The sequence below is a fragment of the Talpa occidentalis genome, unplaced genomic scaffold, assembly GCF_014898055.3.
Source record: "Talpa occidentalis isolate TD23 unplaced genomic scaffold, MPIMG_talOcc4v2.1 talOcc4.2, whole genome shotgun sequence".
In the NCBI taxonomy this organism is placed as follows: Eukaryota; Metazoa; Chordata; class Mammalia; order Eulipotyphla; family Talpidae; genus Talpa; species Talpa occidentalis.
The window spans coordinates 116,455,304-116,476,313 of record NW_023602073.1 but is presented as its reverse complement, the minus strand read 5'-3'; the positions used below and the strand labels follow the sequence as shown (position 1 = coordinate 116,476,313).

Sequence of the window (21,010 nt, the reverse complement as noted above, 5' to 3'; positions counted from 1 at the left end):
CATACTGCGTGAATATTAAATCACATACTCTTAAATAACCAATGGGTCAAAGTCATAATTAGGAAATTCTTTGAAATAAATGAAAATGAAACACAGCATAAAAGAACTTAAAAATACAGTAAAAGCAAAGTTCAGAGGGAAATTTACAGTTCTAAACACCTACATGATTACTACTAGTCATGTTTAAAATCTCTTTAGCACATTTGAAGGAATCAGATTTAAGAAATGCTTACCTACTATTTTAAAAACCATTACTAACTTAGACAATAACAAATAATAAAGTGATGTAGAGAAAGAGAAACAAAGGTAAAAAAAAAGAAGAAAGAAGGTGCTCAGTTAATCTATAAACCTGATAGGTTCTGAAATTATCAGATGCCTTGTAATAACAGGGAACTTCAAAATGGTTATGACAATGAATTCTAAGTCAGTATTCCTGTTATAGCTCAGCTACATCAAACATTAACTTTGGATGAGCCCAATGGAAATATAGTGTATAGTTCAATAGCCTGCATATAGTAGGTACTTACCATCAGTTGGACAAAATCACTGAGAAATCATTTCTGTCCACAGAAAGCTACTCTCTTTAAACGAATATAATATCTTTTGAAAACTAGTGTCTAAAAATTTATTTTTCCTGTTCAATTCCTTATATTGGATAAGAGTAGAAAAGCATAGAAACGATAAGAGTAAAATTCCCCCACCACCACCACCACCACCACACTACATGTTACTTTTAGGCTAAAGAGCCTCTTTAGTAAATGATAACCAAAAAGGGTTTTAAAAAATCTCCCTTTTGAACAACTTTATGACATATCTGTAAAGGACCTTACATTAGAGGGTAATTGCTTTTAAAAAAAAATGTGTGAAGTATTTGAAAAGGAAACCACTAGAGATGTCATCACAAGCAAATTCTAATACTAAAAGAAAAATCTAAGTTTGCTATTCTCTGAACATTTCAAAATCAAATATAAAAATCTACTGACATCCTAAAGACACTGTTCATGTATTACAGATTCCTTACTTCAGCAACATTTTTTATTGTATACAAACACATATCCTTGTTTGTAGAATAATTGTTTTAGCACAGTAGGCATCAGTAAGCCAAGATAACATTTAAGAAAACATAGAAGACATATATGATACAAATTTGGTTTTGTTTTACCTATTTTTAAGCTATTGCAAGCATGGCTGAACATAAGTCAAATTTAAAAGCATCAATGAATAACTTAATTGTATATATGTAAAAATATATTGGAGAATACGGTTTTCTTTTCCAAAAGTAGTATTCATTTAATTGTGGTAAAATTAAACAAAATACTTACTCTAAAAGTGGTGGAAGTATTTCACAATTCAAAACAAAATCTCTGCATTCTGCATTGTCACCAGCAATATTACCAAGTGCCCAAACAGCCTTAGAAAAATAAGAAAAAAATTCTTGCAGGACAGTATCTTAAATAAGGTGCTCTCTCTTAAAAATAAGATTTTAGTATAGATAGGGCAAACTGATAGTTTTTTAAGATGTGAAAAAAAAAAATGCTATTAAAACAGTAAGACAGGGGCTACACCAGAGAGGAGAAAGTATTCCTTGTACAAAAGGAAGAATGATGTAAAATATATATAAATAAAAAAATAAATAAAACAGTAAGAAAGGAAAAATTTTAATTACCATTTAATATTTTTATTCAAATTGAAGGACACGGATTTTAAAAATAGCGAAATATATACTCCATTCAACAAAGAATATAGTTTGTATGCTCTGAATCTACATGAAAAGATAGAATGTATCTATTTAGCAAATTTTCCAATTACCTATACTAGAAGTTTGCTCTTATGCCAAGAAATACACTTAGTGGAAGAAACTAATTTGTAAAAAATAAAGGAAAAAGGGAGAGACAACGTATAGAAAAGTGAGGTAATAGCTAATGTGAAAATTAGATTGGATATGACCCTTTGAAAATAAGTCTAGAATTAGAACAGTTTCACCGTAATTTTTAAAATAAATGGTAAAGAGATCAAATTATTCACATTAATTTTTAATAATAGAAACAATGTAAATGAAAATTATCATTTTATTATGTTCTCATTTTTAATTTTTCAGATAAGAACAAAAGTAGCCATGTTACTTTTTCAACTTGAAAACTTTTATGTTGACATTTAAAACATGAATTAATACTTTTTATATCTATTTGACCTAAAATTATTTTCTATTTTTTTTAAAGAAAAATCTCTTAATGATATTTTCCCCTGGTAATTCCAGTATCTGTTGGTGAGATTATCAACAGATTTTTGGAGGTCAATATAGCAGTTCAAATTAAAAACATACCTGTTCTTGAACATCTTCATGTTCTGACTTGAGAAGTTTGATAAAAATTGGAACAGCACCAGTTTCAATGACCACCTTAGTATGCAGGAAAGTTCCTGATGCTATATTAGTTAATGCCCATGCAGCTTCAAACTAAGGAAAAACAAAAGTAGAATAAATGAAATCACCAAGAAATGTCAAAAAGGGGAAGAAGGGGGAAAAAGGGGTAAATACTTAGTGGGACAAGTAAATGACTGACTTAAAATTAATAAGAGTTAGTGTGAAATCTGACTTCAAAGATGAAAACCCTTACTTTATTTATTTATTTTTATTTGTTTATTTATTTATTTAAACAAGCACTGGATACAGTCAGAAGCCCGGGAGGGTGAGAGAATTCACCAGAGCCAGAGCAGGGAGCAGAGCAGGTAGAAGGACAGAAGACACTGCTGAGGGGAGCAGCGGGCAGCAGGAGAGGTCTGCGCGCCATGTGGGACCCTCCTCCAGTGGCCGGAGAGCAGCCGGGGATCGAACCGGCGCCGCAGAGGCTGCGGGCAGCTTCGCAACCCAGCGCTCAACCGCTGCACCACCGGGGAGGCCCAAAACCCTTACTTTTAATAAAGGACTCTTCAACATGGAAAATAAGAACTTAGAAAGAATATAGTGAAAATTAACAAAATCATGAACAATAAATAAAAACATTTGAATTTGTAGTGCATAAAATTCATAATGTTTACTATTATAGAGCTAGATGTTCTAAAGCAAGTGATTTAAAAATAAGAGAATACTTGTTCTATTAAGTATTAGAATCATAAATTATTTTGTTTCCCTAATGATCTTCTGGTCCCAAGCTCCTCATTAAGAAAAAAAAATATATAAGTCCAGAGATTTAGGTGATTTGTTCAAGGTCAAAGGGTTCATTATTAGCAAACCATGAATAAAACTTTGGTATTTTTTTAAGTAGCAGCGATTAATAAATGTTTCATTTCTAAATGTTCTTATTGAACACACTGTGCTCCCTGAATATGCCACTCTCACAATCAGAAACTAATTTTCCTCTTTTCAACCTGCTAAACTGTCCTTTATTCACAAGACTAGCCTTGGAACTCTGCCTTTGTGAAGTTGTCCTAAACATCCCCTAACAGGTAAGTTGATACATTTGCTCTGCTCCCAAAGTGCTTTTTTTTGTATTTCTGCTATAGCATTAATCATACTATTGAGTTGTTATCACAAATCTATTTGTCTTCTCCAATGTGGTATAAAGAACGTATACAGACAGGGCCAATATCTTACTCAATTTTGTAACTGCAATGGCTTAAACTCTACAATTCAAGCCAGCACTCAATTTTACAGATATATATTCATTCATTTCCTCTTTCATTCATTTAGAATTAAGGAGGGAAATAATACTGGAAGATTTAGGTTTTTATCTGAACTTGGAACTTACATATAAAGCAAAGAAAACAGATGTCATAATCTCTGATCCTTACAGAATTACAATCTAAAGACTTTGAAAACTAATTGACAGTAAGACTGTAACATGAATAAAGCGGCTTTTTTTTCAGAGACCATTACATGCTTACAAAAACATTCTCTATAATTTTTCAGCATAAAATTCATGGTGAGTAACATTCACATGTGCAATACATTTCTTGCTTATACCTAAAGTGTGAGGACCTTTCTCAAATTCAGTGAAACACTATTCTAAATTACAATTTCAACAACTACTACTCAAATACAAGTAGCAGTCTTCCATTACTGATAAAAACATTAAATTGTTGTCTTATTATAGGGTAAGGAAAAATGTCAGGCTTTTCTGCCCTCCCACCATCAGGATAGATGATGGATCCTTGCGGTCCTGAATGCATGCCTCATGGTGGACACCTGGAGTAGGGTGTGGGCATGGGTATATGGGATTCACCTAGGCTAAGACTGGGCTTTTAAGGGCAGTGTCACTGGGACGTCAGCAGAAGCAGAGAAAGAAGCTGAAAGAGAAGCCAAGAGCAGAGAAGCAGAGAGAACGCCGGAGAGCTCAGAAAGAGTAAAGACTTGCTGGGGGCTGGGAGGCCTACCAGCCTCCCGGGCCCCCAGAACCCCTGCCTGCCGTGTACCTGGTGATCCCAATAAAAACCTGCAAAAACCACTGAGGACTCTGACTCCTCCTTTACCCGGTCTGCTGGATCAGAAAACCTGCACTGGTCTATTCCTGACTTTACACTTATTGAAGACAAAAATTGAAGAAATTTTTAAAACAATGACATGAAAAATTTTTAAAAAAAGATAATTTAGCTATCAATAATCTAAGTGCCAGAACTCTCTTTATGACTTCAGCAAAAAGTATCCTCTTGTGGTCCTCCAATAATTTCCTTGGTGGTATTCCTTTGGGTTACTTTTCTTCTCCTTATTTATTCTCTCAGAATATTTATTTATTTTGCTAGTTTAATTATCACTTATGATAGGGATGTTATTCCTGATAAATATAATTTCACTCCATAATCTTAAGAATATAAAGTGATGGAAGTGAGGAAGAGCAATCTTTTTTTAAACAGCAAAATATATGCAAACTTTGAAAATTTACTACCAGTAGTCAATTATTTGGGAGACATCTTAAAATGTCTCTATAGTATAATTGACAAGCAATGCTCTTTAAGATAAATTAACTTTGGGGCCTCCCTGGTGGGGCAAGGGGTTAAGCACAGCACGATGAAGAAATTTGAAGCCACTGCAGCACGAGTTCGATCCCCAGCTGGCCAGGGAGCAACCCACATGGTGCAGCAGACCTCCCCTGACTCGCCCGCTGCTCCCCTCAGCAGTGTATTTCATTCAATCCACCTGTAATCTGTTCTCCACTCTGTCTTTGGTGAATCCTCTCACCCCCTGCACCTCTGGCCTGTACCCCAGCTCTCGCATGCATAAATAAATCTTTTTTTAAAAAAAGATAACTTTGGTGATTTTTTAGCAGATTATACTAATATCTTCCTTTAAAAAAAATCAGATAAAATATTTTAAAGAGAAAAAAAGAGTTGACATTAAAATGTTACAATCCTAGTTAAGAGTCAGAATAAGTTTACCATTAATAAACATTTCAGTTTGAGGTTTTCTAAAACAAAAAAACTATTAAAGGTTAATAAATACAAAATTTTTATTGTCAGTAGAAATGATTTCTATATATTTTTCTCAAAATTGTTTAATAAAAAATAACATTTCCTATAAGAAACAGATATTGCAATCATGACCAAGTCAAAACATGAGGCATAAACTTTTAATTACCTGGTATTTACCAAATATTTACAACATTCAGCACTGTAGAAGTTTCACTAGGAAATTCAAACATGTCATTTCTAGAAAGAGATTTTAAAAGAAATCTACAGAACTCACTTGTAAAGTACAATTTTCATTTCTCTCAAGAAATTTCACAAATCTCTGTACAACTCCTGGTTTCTGTATAACTTGATCTATTGGTGGATTAGGTTCTAAAAATGAAAAAAGAATTACGTTATTTCATAGACACAAAAAGACAATGATCTGGTCCTTGGGTCAATTAACACAGCACACAAAATAACTAGCTCCCACTGATCAAGTTTAGAACTTTCAGCTGGATACACAAGAAGATGACAAATGTTCTTAAAACAGCAATGCTTAATGCAAAGATAATTCTTTTTCATCAACCATAGTAAGAGAATTTAAAAATATTTCCTATAAAAATATTTAAATTTCTTAAGTTGGAGGATATGTAGGAGGTCACCGTCAAAACATGCAAAAACACTAGGGGAGATAAAGTTCTTTATAATTCTACTCTCAATTTCCAGGAATATCTTCTTCACTGTCAGCTGTGAATTGCCTAATTTCTCTAAGGCAGGTGAGGTTCTATTTTTTCAGGGTATAGTTCATTATTTACAGACGTGGTAACAAACTACATAAAGTTCTTGGTAAAATTTTCGTGAAATACAGAGGGCTTTTAGGAATCATAAAATCTCTAAGAAATTTTGAAACGAAGATATGCAACATTAAAATAAAATATTTCAGCTACTGGCAATCTAAGTACCAAGAACTTTTTCTTCTACCTTGACTTTAGTCAAAAATATCCTCTTGCGGTTCTCTAGTAACAACTTTGTTTTCTTCACATTATTTATTCTCCCCTTAGAATATCCATCTACTTTGCTAATGCAATTATCATTTATGATTATCATTTGTGATAATTAACAAATCTGACCTCCACAATTAATTCTTCTTTCCTAGATTCTAGACCACATTTTTAAGTGCCCATTGGCCACATTTTTTTTTCAGTTTCTTTAAATTATGCACAACCAAAATCAAATTCATAATATCACTATCCTTACTCCTTCCCCTTGCCAAATCTATTAGAGTTAATTACATGAAATAAATCATGTAATTTATTTGAAATTACATGAAATAAATCTACCTAATTACATGAAATAAATCTCATCCATTTTTGACATTTTCTTAAATTCCTCTCTTGGAGTTACAAATTATAAATAACAGTAATAAATGTTATCATGTTGTGTTTAATCAGTAAAAGGAATATATAAAACTACTATACAAATCCTGCCTGTCTGATATAGAAATGTCTTATGTTTTAAGTCAGTTTAAATCTTAGAATCTTAAAATATCACCCAATTATTAGGGTATAATTGGACTTTTCTCTAAAACTTTTTTACTTCTAACTTATCATAAATTAGATCTTTGGACACCTATAAAGTTTTGTTCAGGTGTTCTAAATGAATGGTGCAAATTCTTCAAAATGTAAATTCCAGACTTAAATTGCTGTTATAAAACAGCAAGAAAAAAAAAATACAGGGGCCTCCCTGGTGGCGCAAAGGGTTAAGCACCACACTATGAAGCAATCCACAGCCTCTGCAGCATGAATTTAATCCCCAGCCAGCCAGGGAGCAACCCACATGGCACAGTAGACCTCTCCTTTCTCGCCTGCTGCTCCCCTCAGCCATGTATTTCAGTCAGTCTGCCTGTTCTGCTCCCCACTCTGTGTCTAGTGAATCTTCTCACTCCCCGCATCTCTGGCCTGTACCCCAGCTCTTGTATGCATAAATAAATAAATCTTTAAAAAAAAAGAAAAAGAAAAAAATACAGGTTATCAGTGCTTCCTCCCTCAATTGTTAAAAAATTTCAAAACATAATTATAAAGTTGTTGTTACTACCTGTACCTTCTAGTTTTTTTTCCTATTATTGAAAAAAAATTCTAATACTATCCATTTTTTTAAGGGACAAAAATTTTACCTTGTGCTTTTCATGTGAGAAAAAAGGGGAAGGGTTAAAAAAGGAAGAAAATGTAGGGTTTTCTGGTTAAGAGATAGAAAGAAGTGAGTATTAAGACTGTCAGCTATATCTACATATGTGGACAGATACATATATATAATATATACAAAAAATCAAGAATTTATATATTATTCTCCTTTCAAGAATTAAAGGCAACACATTTGTGATTACTTTTATCAAAAAGTAAGCAATCAAAGTGTACTTGAACTATCAGTTAACCCCACAGGCATGATGAACTATTAATATCTACATTAGCATTATATTAACTGGCAGATGAACTTGCATAGAAAAGACTTTTAATCAATATGGAAATGTAGATAAGACTAAAATAGAGGAGGGCCTCCCCGGTGGCGCAGCGGTTGAGCTCTGGGTGGCAAAGCTGCCCCGCAGCCTCTGCAGCACTGGTTCGATCCCCGGCTGCTCCCAGGCGACCGGAGGAGGGTCCCACATGGTACACAGACCTCTCCTGCCGCCCGCTGCTCCCCTCAGCAGTGTACTGTGGTCCTTCTGCCTGCTCTGCTCCCCGCTCTGGCTCTGGTGAATTCTCTCACCCTCCCGTGCTTCTGACTGTACCCAGTGCTTGTATAAATAAAAAAATAAATCTTTAAAAAAAAAAAAAACACTAAAATAGAGGAATATCTGCTTCAGAACTAAAAGCAAGCATCACCCACAACAAAAATGCTTTGGGAGAATAGCTACAAAACTGAGATTAAAGAAGAGGCTAACTTAGGATTTTACTTCCACATGGGTAGCTATGACAGGCAAATAACTAAGAGATTTTAGTAAAATATCACTATCATGACTTAAAATTGAACAAGTAATAGTTCTAGCTCCAGATTTAGTTTAGTTCATTTTCTGAATGGATCCTGCAATGATGAAATCAAGTGAAATTACAGTAAATATAGTATTTTTCTAGGCCTGAAAGATTTGGCAGGAATTCACATCAATACCAATCAGTATAATAAAACATCTATAACTCCTACTGTGTGTCCAACCCAGGCAAGCATAAATCCACTACCAAAAAAAAAAAAAAGTCACTGACTCTTAAGAAAAAAGATCCAGTTTTAAAAAACAAACAGAATACCATGAGGAGGTAGGGTAAATGAGAATAAAAATCTGATACCCAAAGAATTCAGTAACTGGGAGGTTGTATGGTAAAAGCTAATAGTCTTAAACAAGTTAAATTTAAAAAGAAATCTTAAAGGAGAATATGATGATGTAAAACAGATCTAAAAATATTAATTTGATGCATAAAATAATTCCAATTACAAAAAGCAAACCCTTGGAGTATGAAGAAGATAAAGCCACTTTTTCCAGGTCAAACTTTTTTTTTTCACCTTTAAAAACGTTTTATTTATTTATTTTCAACATCCTTGTTTATTTTTTCACAATAAAGGATTTCTCCTCCCAGTGTGGTCACCATTGTTTTCCCACTACCAAAGCACCCACAGTCATCCACAACAGTCCAGTGTGTTGATTGTATATGGATTTCCGACATTGCTAAACTACTTTAGCTTAGGAGGTAAGGAATGGAAAACAACAGCTAAACGTATTTATTATCAATTACAACAAGAAATGCCTTGTAACCTATGCTGACCTGAAACAAGATTTCTTCTATATTCATATGTTACTGTATCTTTTAGTTATATATAAGGCAGTTGGGTCAAGGGCATTTTCAAAATCTTATTAGTTCATATACAACTCAATAAAATTATACTTATTAATTCTATATAAGAAATGCAAAAGAGTAAAAGTTAAATTTTTATCTAGAATTTTTTTAAATCAATATAAAATTGAATAAATAACAAATAGGCAATTATGAATTACAAAGATCAATAATAAAAGAAAAATATTCAAGCTAAGTACCCCAAAATTGCCATACAATGAACTGCTATAACATATGAAACTATAACATTTCTTTTTAAAAAATAATTGCTGGCAAAAATGAAATAAATACTTGTATAAATTAAAGGGGAGAGTATAAACTAAAAAGCTGTTTGTCTTGACCCACAATTTCACTTTTATAAATCTATGCCAAGAAAGTTAGAGCTAAAATAAGAATTTATGTAGCTTTGCTTATAACTAAAAATTGATCATTATAACAAATGTCTCATGATTATTTTCTATTTATACTCTATTATATTATTTAAAAACATGTATGAAAACACTTCTAAAAGAATTCAAAAATATATATTTACCTTTGTTTCTTGGCAACAGGACTATTAATTTTTGTATCTGCTTCTTTAAATCTTTTCTATTTGCACATTTCTACAATAACTTGTTGCTTTAATAATACAATGTTTAAAAAACAATTGCTATTAGTTAAAAATACTTTGTAAGGAAAAATTATGACCCTTTAGAAAAGTGTCTTAAAATAAAAAAAGTAATAAAACTCTAGAAATCTTGTAATATCAACTACACTTGCCTTTAGAAAGCAGCTTTCTAAATTTCTGTGTTGCTGTTAGTTGTTGTTCAGCATTATTAGAAAAAATCATCTGAACCATATCTGTGGTAATAACTTCTTCCTAAAACACAAAATATACATATATATAAAATTTGTCATTTGAAAATTTGGCATGAGTTGTACTTGCTGTATCTACTATCTGTGAATTATTTAAGTATAATTTGAAATATTTTTATAATATCTACCTCTGGAATGGGTACCGTAGAACTGACATCCGGATCCTGGATAGGACTCTCTAGCATAGATTCATCATTTCTGGGCAGAGAGACATTTCTGCGTTTGAACAACTGTAGTAAAGAGAAATGAACACTTTATACACTGAACTTTCTAGCACACTGAATTTCCATAGAATTATATTTTTATTTAAATAAAAAAATTAAAAATTTTATCATTTAAAATATTTCAGTATTTCTAATCATATCAGGAAAATCTAAATTATTTATGAGAAATTAAATTCTTCAGGCTGGTTAGTTCTTGCACTGTAGACTGCATGGGTCATCTTAAATCGCATGTCTTTTATTAATGGTCTTTTATTAATCACTACGGGTTATAACAGCTCTAAGAATTTTTCCAAGAAAATTTCACAAAGCAAAATTAGAGGTAACACGCAGTATATTAACAGACTAAATATATCAGATTAACAAGAAACAGAAAACAGTTCTCAAAATAAAGACATCGCTGTGCTTATTAATTCAGAAATTAATAAAATTAAAAGAAAATAAGAGAGGAGGAAAGAGACATGGAAAGGTCACTAGGGAGCATTACTGCTATATCTACTAAATAGAAATTGAGGAGAAAAAAATTCTGTTCTATTTTTTTGAGAATTAAATACTAATCTTCACATTATATAGTAGGATCTGTGCTAGATATTACAGATAGAAGAGACAAATTATCATCATAGATATAAAACAGGTCTTTCTCCACTTTTCAGTGCTAATCCTTTGCACACATTTATTCAATATAGCTGCAGAACTGAAGCAAGGCAAATTCCAACTAAACAACCTAATACTATACCTAAAGCAACTTGAATAAGACATAAAACAAAGTTAGTGGAAGAAGGAAATAAGAGCAGAAATAAATGATATAAAGATCAACTGACTACACAAAAGATCAATGAAAATTAAGTGCTGGTTCTTTGAGAATACAATCAAAATACATAAGCCTCTAGCAGAGGTAACAAAGAGAGAAAACATGAACAGACTGAACCAGAAAGGAAAGAGGAGAAAATGCCACAGGTAGGATTTAAATACAAAGAATTATAAGAGATCATATGCTACCTGTGGTATTTGCAGCAGTTATATCTTTAGATTCCACCTATAATTCTAATTCTCTTGTTATTTCCACCACTTCTGCAGTTACCTCCTTCACTAAAGTCTTAAACTCCTCAAAGTCATCCATGAGGGTTGAAGTCAACTTCTTCAAAATTGTTGTCCCAAAATATCCTTGTTCCTCTATTCCTTCCAAAACACGTGGCTGATATTTTGACATCCTCCCATGAATTACACATGTACTTACTGGCATCTGGAATGGTATATCCCTTCCAGGGGCTTCAATTTACTTTGCCAGATCTATGAGAGGAATCACCAACTATGACAACTATAGCCTTGCCAAATATATTTCTTAAATATCAGGACTTGAAAGTAAAAATGACTCCTTGATCCATGAGTTGCAGAATGGACATAATAGCAGGGTAAGAAAATTGTATTGGTTTCTCTGTATATCTCAATCAGAGCTCTTGGGTGACTAGGCACATTTTCAATAAGCAGTAATATGCCGAAAGAAATCTTTTTCTCTGATCAGTAGGTCTCAACAGTGGGCTAACAGTAAACCATGCAATAAACAGATAATGCTGCAATCCAGATGTTGCATTTACAGAGCACAGACAGAGCAGACTGAGCAGAATTCTTAAAGGCCCTAGAATTTCCAGAATGTTAAATAAGCACTGACTTCAACTTAAAGTCATCAGCTCCATTAGCTCCTAACCAGAGAGTCAGCCTGCCCTTTGAAGTTTTGAAGAAAGGCAATGACTTCCCCTCTCTAGTTATGAAAGTCCGAAATGACATCTTTCAACAGAATGCTGTTTCATCTACAATGAAAATCTAGTATTTGGTGTAGCCACTTTCATCAATTAACTTAACTAGGTCTCCTGGTAACCTGCTGCTGCTTCTACAACAGCACTTGTTGCTTTACCTTGTATTTGTTACAGAGATGGCTTCTTTAAGTTTCACGAACCATTCTCTGTTAGCTACAAACTTTTCTTCTGCAATCTCCTCACTTGTCTCAGTGTTCACAGAATTGAAGAGAGTTACAGCCTTGCTCTGGATTAGGCTTTGGTTTAAGGGCATGTTGTGGCCAATTTGATGTTCTAGTCAAACCACTAAAATTTTCTCCTTATCAGAGGGCTGTTTCACTTTCTTTTCCTTTGTATGGTCACTGAAATAGTACTGTTAATTTCTTTTAGGAGCCTTTCCTTTGCATCTACAACATGGCCAACTGTTTGGCATTAGAGGCTTAGTTATCTTTCAGCCCACTTCTGTTTTTGATAGGCCTTCCTCCCTAAGTTTATCATTTCTAGCTTTTCATTCAAAGTGGAGATGTGCTATTCTTCCTTTCACTTCAACACTTTGAGGGTTATTAATTGGTCTAATTTCAATAATGTTGAGTCTCAAAATAGGGAAATCCAAAGAGAGGGAGAGAGACAGAAGAATGGCCATTTAGTAGTCACATACAACATTCACTAGTTAAGTTTGTTATCTTACAGGGACATGGTTTGTGGTCCCCAAAACAATTACAATAGTAACATCCAAGGTCACTGATCACAGATCACCACAGATGATAAAATAATAATGAAAAAGTTAGAAATATTACTAGAATTACCAAAATGTGACAGAGAAACAAAGTGAGCACATGCTGTTGGAAAAATCACACCAAGAGACTTGCTCAATACAGGGCTGTCATTAACCTCAATCTGTAAATAACACAATGCAATGAAACTCAACAAAGCAAAGCACAATAAAGAGACATGCGCTGTACATATAGGGCTTGGCACCAACTGAGGTTTCAGGTATGCAACAGTGGTCCCCAAAGGTAACAGAGGGAGGGAATACTGATTACCACGGAACAAAAAATGTTGGGATGCACTCTCTTAAGTGATTTTTCTATGCCTTATGTTATATACATAAAATTCAAACAGAGAAAGCTAATGATACTATCAAAGGAAGAGCATGAGTAACACTGGAAGAATAACATAGTTAACTTAAGGGTTAAAGCTAGGAAAATCACAAAGCAACAAATGAATAAAAGCAATGCTTTTTTCCAGGGGGCAAATTTTACAAAGATAAATGGAAGTGGAATAAATAGACTAAAAAGTAATTTTTGAGCAGTGATATAGAAATAGGATTAACATAAAAAATAGGATTAACATAACATAAAAAAAAATAATAAAATGGAAAAGCCATTTCTGACAGTGATTGAAAATAAAAATAGCCCAGGATTCTGAGTCACAAATTTGTTAATATATTCCTGGAGCCTAACAAATTAAAGAACAAATGTATCTATTCAATACCCTGAAATACTTTTTCAATTAAAATTGTCTAAAAATTAGCAAAATAAAAAGAATTCTAAAATTGGTATATGATGTTTTTGGGTTAAACAGAATTAAATATTTAAAAACACCTACCTGTTCTTCCCTTTTTTGTTTTCTAAGTTGGATTCCTTCTTCTTCTCTTCGCCTACGCATCTCTTGGGGATTTAGGGCTTTATTCTTGTAACTTTTCATTCTATAGTTTTCTTTCCCTGGACTAGCCATGGCATCTTAAGGAGAGAAGAAAACAGACACTGATAATTCTCAGAACAACACAAGATGTTTATACTCAGGGCAACAGAATTCAGTCTTCTAATTAAACAGAACAACAAAACCCATTCTAAAATTATGCAGAAGGAAAACATTCCCTCACTCCCACATCAAAATTGGAGCAAAATGACCAAATACTTTAGGAATAACTATTAAACAAATAATACATTTGAGTCTAAACACAAAATCATTACCCTAATTTCACCGACTCTAAGATGCACCTTCCCAAATCTGGTACTTTAACCTTTCTGAAATGGGATGCATCTTAAAATCTTAAAAACCGCTCAGTCAAGAAATAAAAATGATACTGTGTGTGGTGGGGGGAAGGAACTTCTAAATTACAGCAAGATCAAGGCATCAGAATATCTTATTTTCAATGGACTGTGGCATTTGACTTTAATGAGCACACATCAAATATTTATTGAGGTCTGGCTTCTTTCATTTACTTAAAACACTGTTTTATAAACTAAGGCCATGTGGATCAATGACTTGAGTCATGACAGTAATACCAACTTTCAGTACTACAGTACAATTAGTTCTTTTTAAATACAAATAAACTTGTATTTTTTAAAAAAATATATTTATTTATTTATTTATTTATACAAGCACTGGGTTCAGTCAGAAGCGTGGGAGGGTGAGAGAATTCACCAGAGCCAGGGCAGGGAGCAGAACAGGCAGAAGGACCGAAGTACACTGCTGAGGGGAGCAGCGGGCGGCAGGAGAGGTCTGGGCACCATGTGGGACCCTTGCCTGGTAGTCGGGGGATCGAACTGGTGCTGCAGAGGCTGTGGGCAGCTTCGCAACCCAGTGCTCAATCACTACACCACTGGGGAGGCCCGAAACTTGTATTCTTTATTTTAAATAGTACTATAACAAATGTATTTTAAAACATTAACATTATATAAAAGTATATTTATAATATCTATTTTACATAAATATTTGAAACACATGTGCTTTTACTTTATAAATGAATTATATATAAACACTTTCTAAGTTTTATGGAAGTAACATTGGTTTATAATATTATAGATTTCACGTACATATAATTATAATTTGATACTGTATATGCTACATTATTCCCACAAAAGTATAGTTTCTACTCAGCTCCATATAACTGCCATATTTCTCCTGATCTCCCCATTCCCCAAGTGGTGACCCCTCTGATGACTACCATTTTGTTGCATAATCTGAGTTTGTTTTGTTTAACTGTTCATTTTTTTTAATTGTAGACATTCTAGTAAGTGTACTGACTTTCATTTTAAACAGTTAAATTTATAGTACTTAGGGTTCATATTGAGGTTTTGATGTGCAGATGATTAAAAATTTGGGTCAGAAGCCAGGAAAAGAATTGATTGGTCATCCAAGATCCCACAGAGCCATAAAAGATGACCAAAGGGAAAAATGTGAGGATGTTCACATTTTACTGGAAAAAAGAAAAGAGCAAAGAAAACTATCAAAAGGAAACCTAAAAGAAATAGGTCAGAGAAATAAGAGAATGAGAAAATGAGTCTTAAACAACAAGGGAATTCAAAAGATAAAGGAGCATTTAAGTTGTAGCAGCACTAAAAACTGACCACTCAATATATCATTTATAGATTCCTGCAGCAAATATTAAGTGTCTGCAATAAGACAAGTACCATATTAAGCATCAGATTTGATAATTAGGTCACTGGGTAAAGATAATGAGAGAAATTTCATTAGTGGTGAAGCTAAAGGTAGAATGGAATAGGTTGAGGACTTCAGAATGATTTAAGATGTACTTTATGCCTTTGAGTGTAATGCTTGTATAGTCTAGCTATTAAAATAAATTTATAATCAACCAAAATCTCTCTTTAAATATTTAATAAAGTGACTTCAGCAATAATGTGCACCTACAAATATGTATCATTACAAACAGCTTAATCTAATTTCATTAATAATAATAGATTTATCCCTTTATTTCTTTTTTTTTAATTATCTCAACTTTATTTTCTTTTTAAAGATTTGTTTATTTATGCATACAAGAGCTGGGGTACAGGCCAGAAGTGTGGGGGGTGAGAGGATTCACCAGAGACAGAGTGGGGAACAGAACAGGCAGATGACCGAATTACACTTATTATTAAATAAGCCTCACAGCTGCTGAGCGGAGCAGGGTCTGTTGCCCATGTGGGTTACTCCCTGGTGGGCAGGGATCGAACCCACGCTGCAGAGGCTGCCGACAGCCTAACAGCACTGTGCTCAACCCACTGAGCCACGGGAGAGGCTCCCAACCTTAATTATTTCTTATATGAAATTCTGCCTCATTAATAAGAGCTTTGACTCTTAGAAAAGATAGGTCAGAGTCATTACAGAGCACACTGGGCTTCAACATTAGTTGCTGAATTATAATCACTAAGTGTAAGCTATTTTAGCAAAATGAAATGTTCACAATAAACCTCTTAAAATATTAATCACTGATAATTTGGCATTTTCAAACTTTTTTGATAACATATCTTATATATACAAAATAAATTTGTATATTCATCCTTAGTATTTACTTACATAAATGTAAGAGTGGCCTAATAAACATGTAAGAGTAGTGTAATAAACAATCCCATAAAAAATTTATATAGAAATGTTGAAAAAAGAGCAAGTTTAAAGGTAAGCAAATATTTTCTTCCAACATGTGACTGGGTCACCTTGTGCCTCCAACCCCAACACATACACTAGATACTACTTCTAAAAACCACTAATCTAGGCAACTACCATTAAAACCTTTTAATATAACTGTTAACAAAATTCAATCCCAACAATTCATGTATCATTTGTTCTTTCTTCTATGGTGTATTCTTGCTTTTGATTTAATAACTGTAACTTCACTGTAGTAGCTGTAAGGGCCCATTAAGTGCAAGGAAAATGATTTCTAAAGGTGCCCCATCAAATGGGATTTAATTCTCTGGACCATAACATTAAAGGCTGTTGTCTCATACAAATTATTTTAAATATAAGAAATATTACTCAAACACTTCAAAGCTGCAGAACAGAAATTTTTTTCAGTCATGTTTTATTTTTAAACAGCGTTGAAAAACTGTTGAGGCTGACCAAATAACTGGAATCCGAACTTTTCCTCAGATCTACTAGTGGAATTCCTTGTGCCAGTAATGGGTTTCCATGGGTGCCTATAAGTAAAATTACAACAATCTACACAAAGGGGAAGTGTGCCGGCCAGAGCCCCAGCACCCAAACAAGCAGTACTGAAAAACCTAGGACTGAGTTGTTTCTTGTTTACCCATAAAGTCAATCACTGTCTTAACCATATGAATCTCTTGAGTGCTGTAACTGAGCATCGAATCAGTTTTTCCAGTGTATTCAAAAAGCCCAAGAATAAATGTCAATGTCATATTCCGTGTAGGTATCAGCCCTTTCGCAGCTCGCGAATCCTTCGAGCCTTACGTGTTATCTACAAATACTATTTTTATCTGGAAGGGGAGCTGACACACTATGAGTATTAAAGAGAAGCGTTTGATCCCCGCTGGCCGGCAACAAGCCTGCGCTCACCCGGGGTCCCCGCATCCAGGTAGAGGAAGACCGCGGGCCGAGATGGGGTGCGCGGCTGGTAGGCGCCCCAGCACCGAACCTGCCCCCGTCCTGGACACCGCATTTCTAATAAGCCGCGGGACTCAGGCAGACGCTGAGTCCCAGAAGCGAAAGGCAACACTCGGCAAGACGATGCAGGGAGCAGAACCAGCCACAGAGCGGCGAGACGAGATGGGCTCCCCAAAGCTACTTCCGCAGCCCCGCTCCGCTGTGAGGGGGCGCTGGACGCCCCCGCCCCCGTGTCCCCCCGGAGAGGTCCGCTGGCCACGCCTCCGCCTCCGCGCGCTCCCTCGGGGAACCCGAGGAAAACCCACACACAGCCTGGCACCGAGGCACCCTCAAAAGGAAAGGGGTAAATAAAAACAGCACCCCCTGGACTCGTCGCTCCCAAGCTCCCCCCATCTGGCCTGTGCCACCCCCACTTACCCATTAATGTGGCACTATCTGGCAGCAGAATTCCCAGTCCAGGCTGCGACGGCGGCTGAGGATACTCGCAGTGGGGTCGCCACCCCGCCCCTGAGTGGAGCGTAGCCACCCGGTTCGCAACTCAAGATGGCGGCCACCTGCGCCCCTTCCCCGAGACCCCGAGGCTCGGCTCCCAGAAGTCCTTGCACGCGGGGACGGCAGCGCGGAGGCGGCGGCTCTGCAGCCTCTCACCTCCTCTGGGGGCGGGGAGAAGCGCGCCCAGCCCCACCCTCAGAGAGGGGCGCCGGCGCCCGCCCCGGGACGGCGGGGGTGGCGGGAGAAGGGGGGTTCTCCGAGCGGGAGCTTCAGTGTTCGTTCACTCACGCGCTCTCTTTTTCATTCATCCTTCCTTCCCGCACCCTTTGCCTTCCTACCTGCATTCTAGAAAGCAGTATTAAATGAGGGGATTGTGTCAGGTACTTTCTTAAATATTAGGGCTACAAGAGTGTACACAACAGATAAAAATCCCAGCCTTACGGAGCTTTACAGAGGTTTTGGCCTTCATCAACCCCATCTGCTGCTTCCTATATGCGCTGTTAATTTGTTTCAAGCTTTTCAATGTACCATTTACAAGTTTGTGATCTAGAACATCTAAAAAAAATGTGGATTTTTTTACACAAAGTAGTCAAAAATATATCGATCTATTAAATGAATACTTTCAGAAAAAGTACACAAGCTAAATTATTACAACATAGGTATAGCTTTGTAATCCACCTTGGAATTCAACAGTCTTGAAAACAAGTGTTTTCTGGAAGTAATGGTAGGGATAGAATATACAAAATAAATACCATGAGTATTTATTTCCCCGAAGAAGAGATGCCCCATCTCTTGTTCTTTTTGTTCTCTTCTGAGAAATTTCTTGAATTATCTTCCCACTTTCTATTTTTTTTAATTCTGTTGTTGTATTTTTCTTTTTTTTTTAAGATTTATTTATGTATGCATACAAGAGCTGGGGTACAGGCCAGAGATGGGGGGGAGGGGGAGAGGATTCACCAGATTGGGGAATAGAACAGGCAGACTGACAAATACACTGCTGAGGGGAGCAGCAGGCAAGACAGGAGAGGTCTGCTGGGCCATGTGGGTTTCTCCCTGGCCAGCCGGGCATGGAACTGGTGCCACAGAGGCTGCGGATTGCTTCATAGTGTGGTGCTTAACCCCTTGCACCACCAGGGAGATCCTGTTTTTGTATTTTTCAAGACCAAGCACCATGTCCTATTTTTGATTCAAAGATTATATATCTTTTCGTGTCTCTCTGAAGGTATAATTTCCTTGTGATTTTTTTTTTCTTATTCATTGTCTTTGGTTTTTCAAAGTTCACTTTTTTCTTTTTGATCATTTAGGTTTTCATCTTTTCAGCCACAAACTGTACTCAACTGTAGGGTGTCCTGGGATATCCATTCATATTTAAGAGTAAGACACTATAGAAAACTATTATATGCTATGTGCATTAGTTAGCGCTTACTTTCAGCCATATTGTTAGCATGTGTGATATGCTAACAGTGATAAAATGGGATCTTGGCTGTTTCATTTGGAGGACTTTCTTTTCATCATTTTTTATTGATTTACCATTCATATACAAATTATATGTTTCAGAGGTACAGCTTCACACCCCAATAGGTATATAAGCTTAATTCACCCAACAGCAAAGTTCTAGTGCCATCACACTATCAAACTGACTCCCTTCAACTTTTCCTGGCCTCCCCTACAACTTCTCCTTCAGTAACCACCATATATTTCACAGTCTTGGGGTTACTTTTTATTGTATTTTGCCAGTTTCTTTTCTTTGGTTATTAATATTCTACAAGTAATTGAAAACATCTGGTAATTGCCTTTCACTTTCTGACTTATTTCATTTAGTGTAAATGACATGTAAGGAACCAGAAACATGGCCAGAGGCATGAAGAATGAACCCCTGAAACACACAACGGTGAGCAAAGCAAAAGAGTTTTCTTAAAAAAACAGGCCAGCTCCTGTCAGCAGGCCTGAGGCAGTTTATGCAAGGACATATAAGAGGCAGAACATCTTCTCCAAGGGAGGAATCCCATAAAACGGTTGCTGTTAAGTGAAGATCACATCAGGGTTTTTATAACAGTGCTCAAATTTTGCATCTAGGGGTGTTGTTGGGCATGCTTTTGCTCGATTGGTGGTTTGGGACTTTAGTCCTACTATCCCTTTAATACTGTATTTCAAGTGTGTCCTCTCTTTATGCATATTCTAGTATTTCCCTCCTGTTACACCTCCCCAGGGCCCTGTCCCTATCTGCCTGTTAAGGTTTAACTCCTCATAACCACCTTGAGTTCTGTCCGTATTGTCAAGAAAGGCAAGGTTTCATCTGTTTTAATAGCTGAGTAGTATTCCATTGTATGTCTATACTACAACTTGTTTTTTTTTTTTTTTTTTTGTGGGACCCTCACTGGTGGCGGGGGATTGAACTGCAGGCTGCGGGCAGCCTCGCATCCCAGCCCTCAACCACTGCGTCACCAGGGGAGGCCCTATACTATAACTTCTTATCCAGTCATGTGTTGATCATTTAGGTCTATTGTGAATAGTGCTACCATGAATGTAGGGGTACGTGTATCTTTCCGAATTAGTGTTTTTATATTCTTCAAATCAATACCTAGGAGTGCTATGGTTGCATTTCCTTTTTTAGTTTTTAAAGGAATCGCCATACTGTTTTCCATAGAAGCTGCAACAATTTACATCCCAGGCAACGCCAAATGAGAGTTCCTTTTTTGGGCAGGGCTTTTTTAAAGCCATTATAGGTCTTTTTTATAGGTCTTTTTTCTCTTGCAACAATGCTTATCCCTGAAGAACTTTCCAATTGTGTTTAACTCAGATATCACAATGTGATGGGAGACTAGGGGACTTAAAATTTAGTATTTGATTTTCTCTATTACCCATTTTCAGTCCAGCACCTTGACTCCCACTATAAACTGTGAATGTCTAACTTCAGAGGTTGTCTGTCTCTTTCTCTTCATAAATCAAACTTGTTACTTTCTGTCTGAATGGGAAAGATGAGTCACTTGGCAACCTGGTGAAGGATAAATCTGGAGGAAGGGTTAACTGCTACTTAAAAAGG

The 21,010-nt window shown here is 35.6% G+C and overlaps 1 protein-coding gene across 1 annotated transcript in view; it reads right to left on the bottom strand.

The window, feature by feature from the left end:
* The window catches only part of KPNA5 (karyopherin subunit alpha 5), a 33,660-nt gene extending 15,595 nt beyond the window's left edge, over nt 1-18,065 (bottom strand). The window contains exons 1-7 of the mRNA XM_037520295.2: nt 17,893-18,065; nt 13,738-13,871; nt 10,244-10,345; nt 10,020-10,119; nt 5,678-5,772; nt 2,324-2,455; nt 1,323-1,411 (exon numbers count right to left, since the gene is read on the bottom strand). Coding sequence (XP_037376192.1) covers nt 1,323-1,411; nt 2,324-2,455; nt 5,678-5,772; nt 10,020-10,119; nt 10,244-10,345; nt 13,738-13,871; nt 17,893-17,896 — 656 coding nt within the window. The 5' untranslated portion in view covers nt 17,897-18,065. The remainder of the gene's footprint in view (nt 1-1,322; nt 1,412-2,323; nt 2,456-5,677; nt 5,773-10,019; nt 10,120-10,243; nt 10,346-13,737; nt 13,872-17,892) is intronic.
* Nucleotides 18,066-21,010: the final 2,945 nt, after the last annotated feature.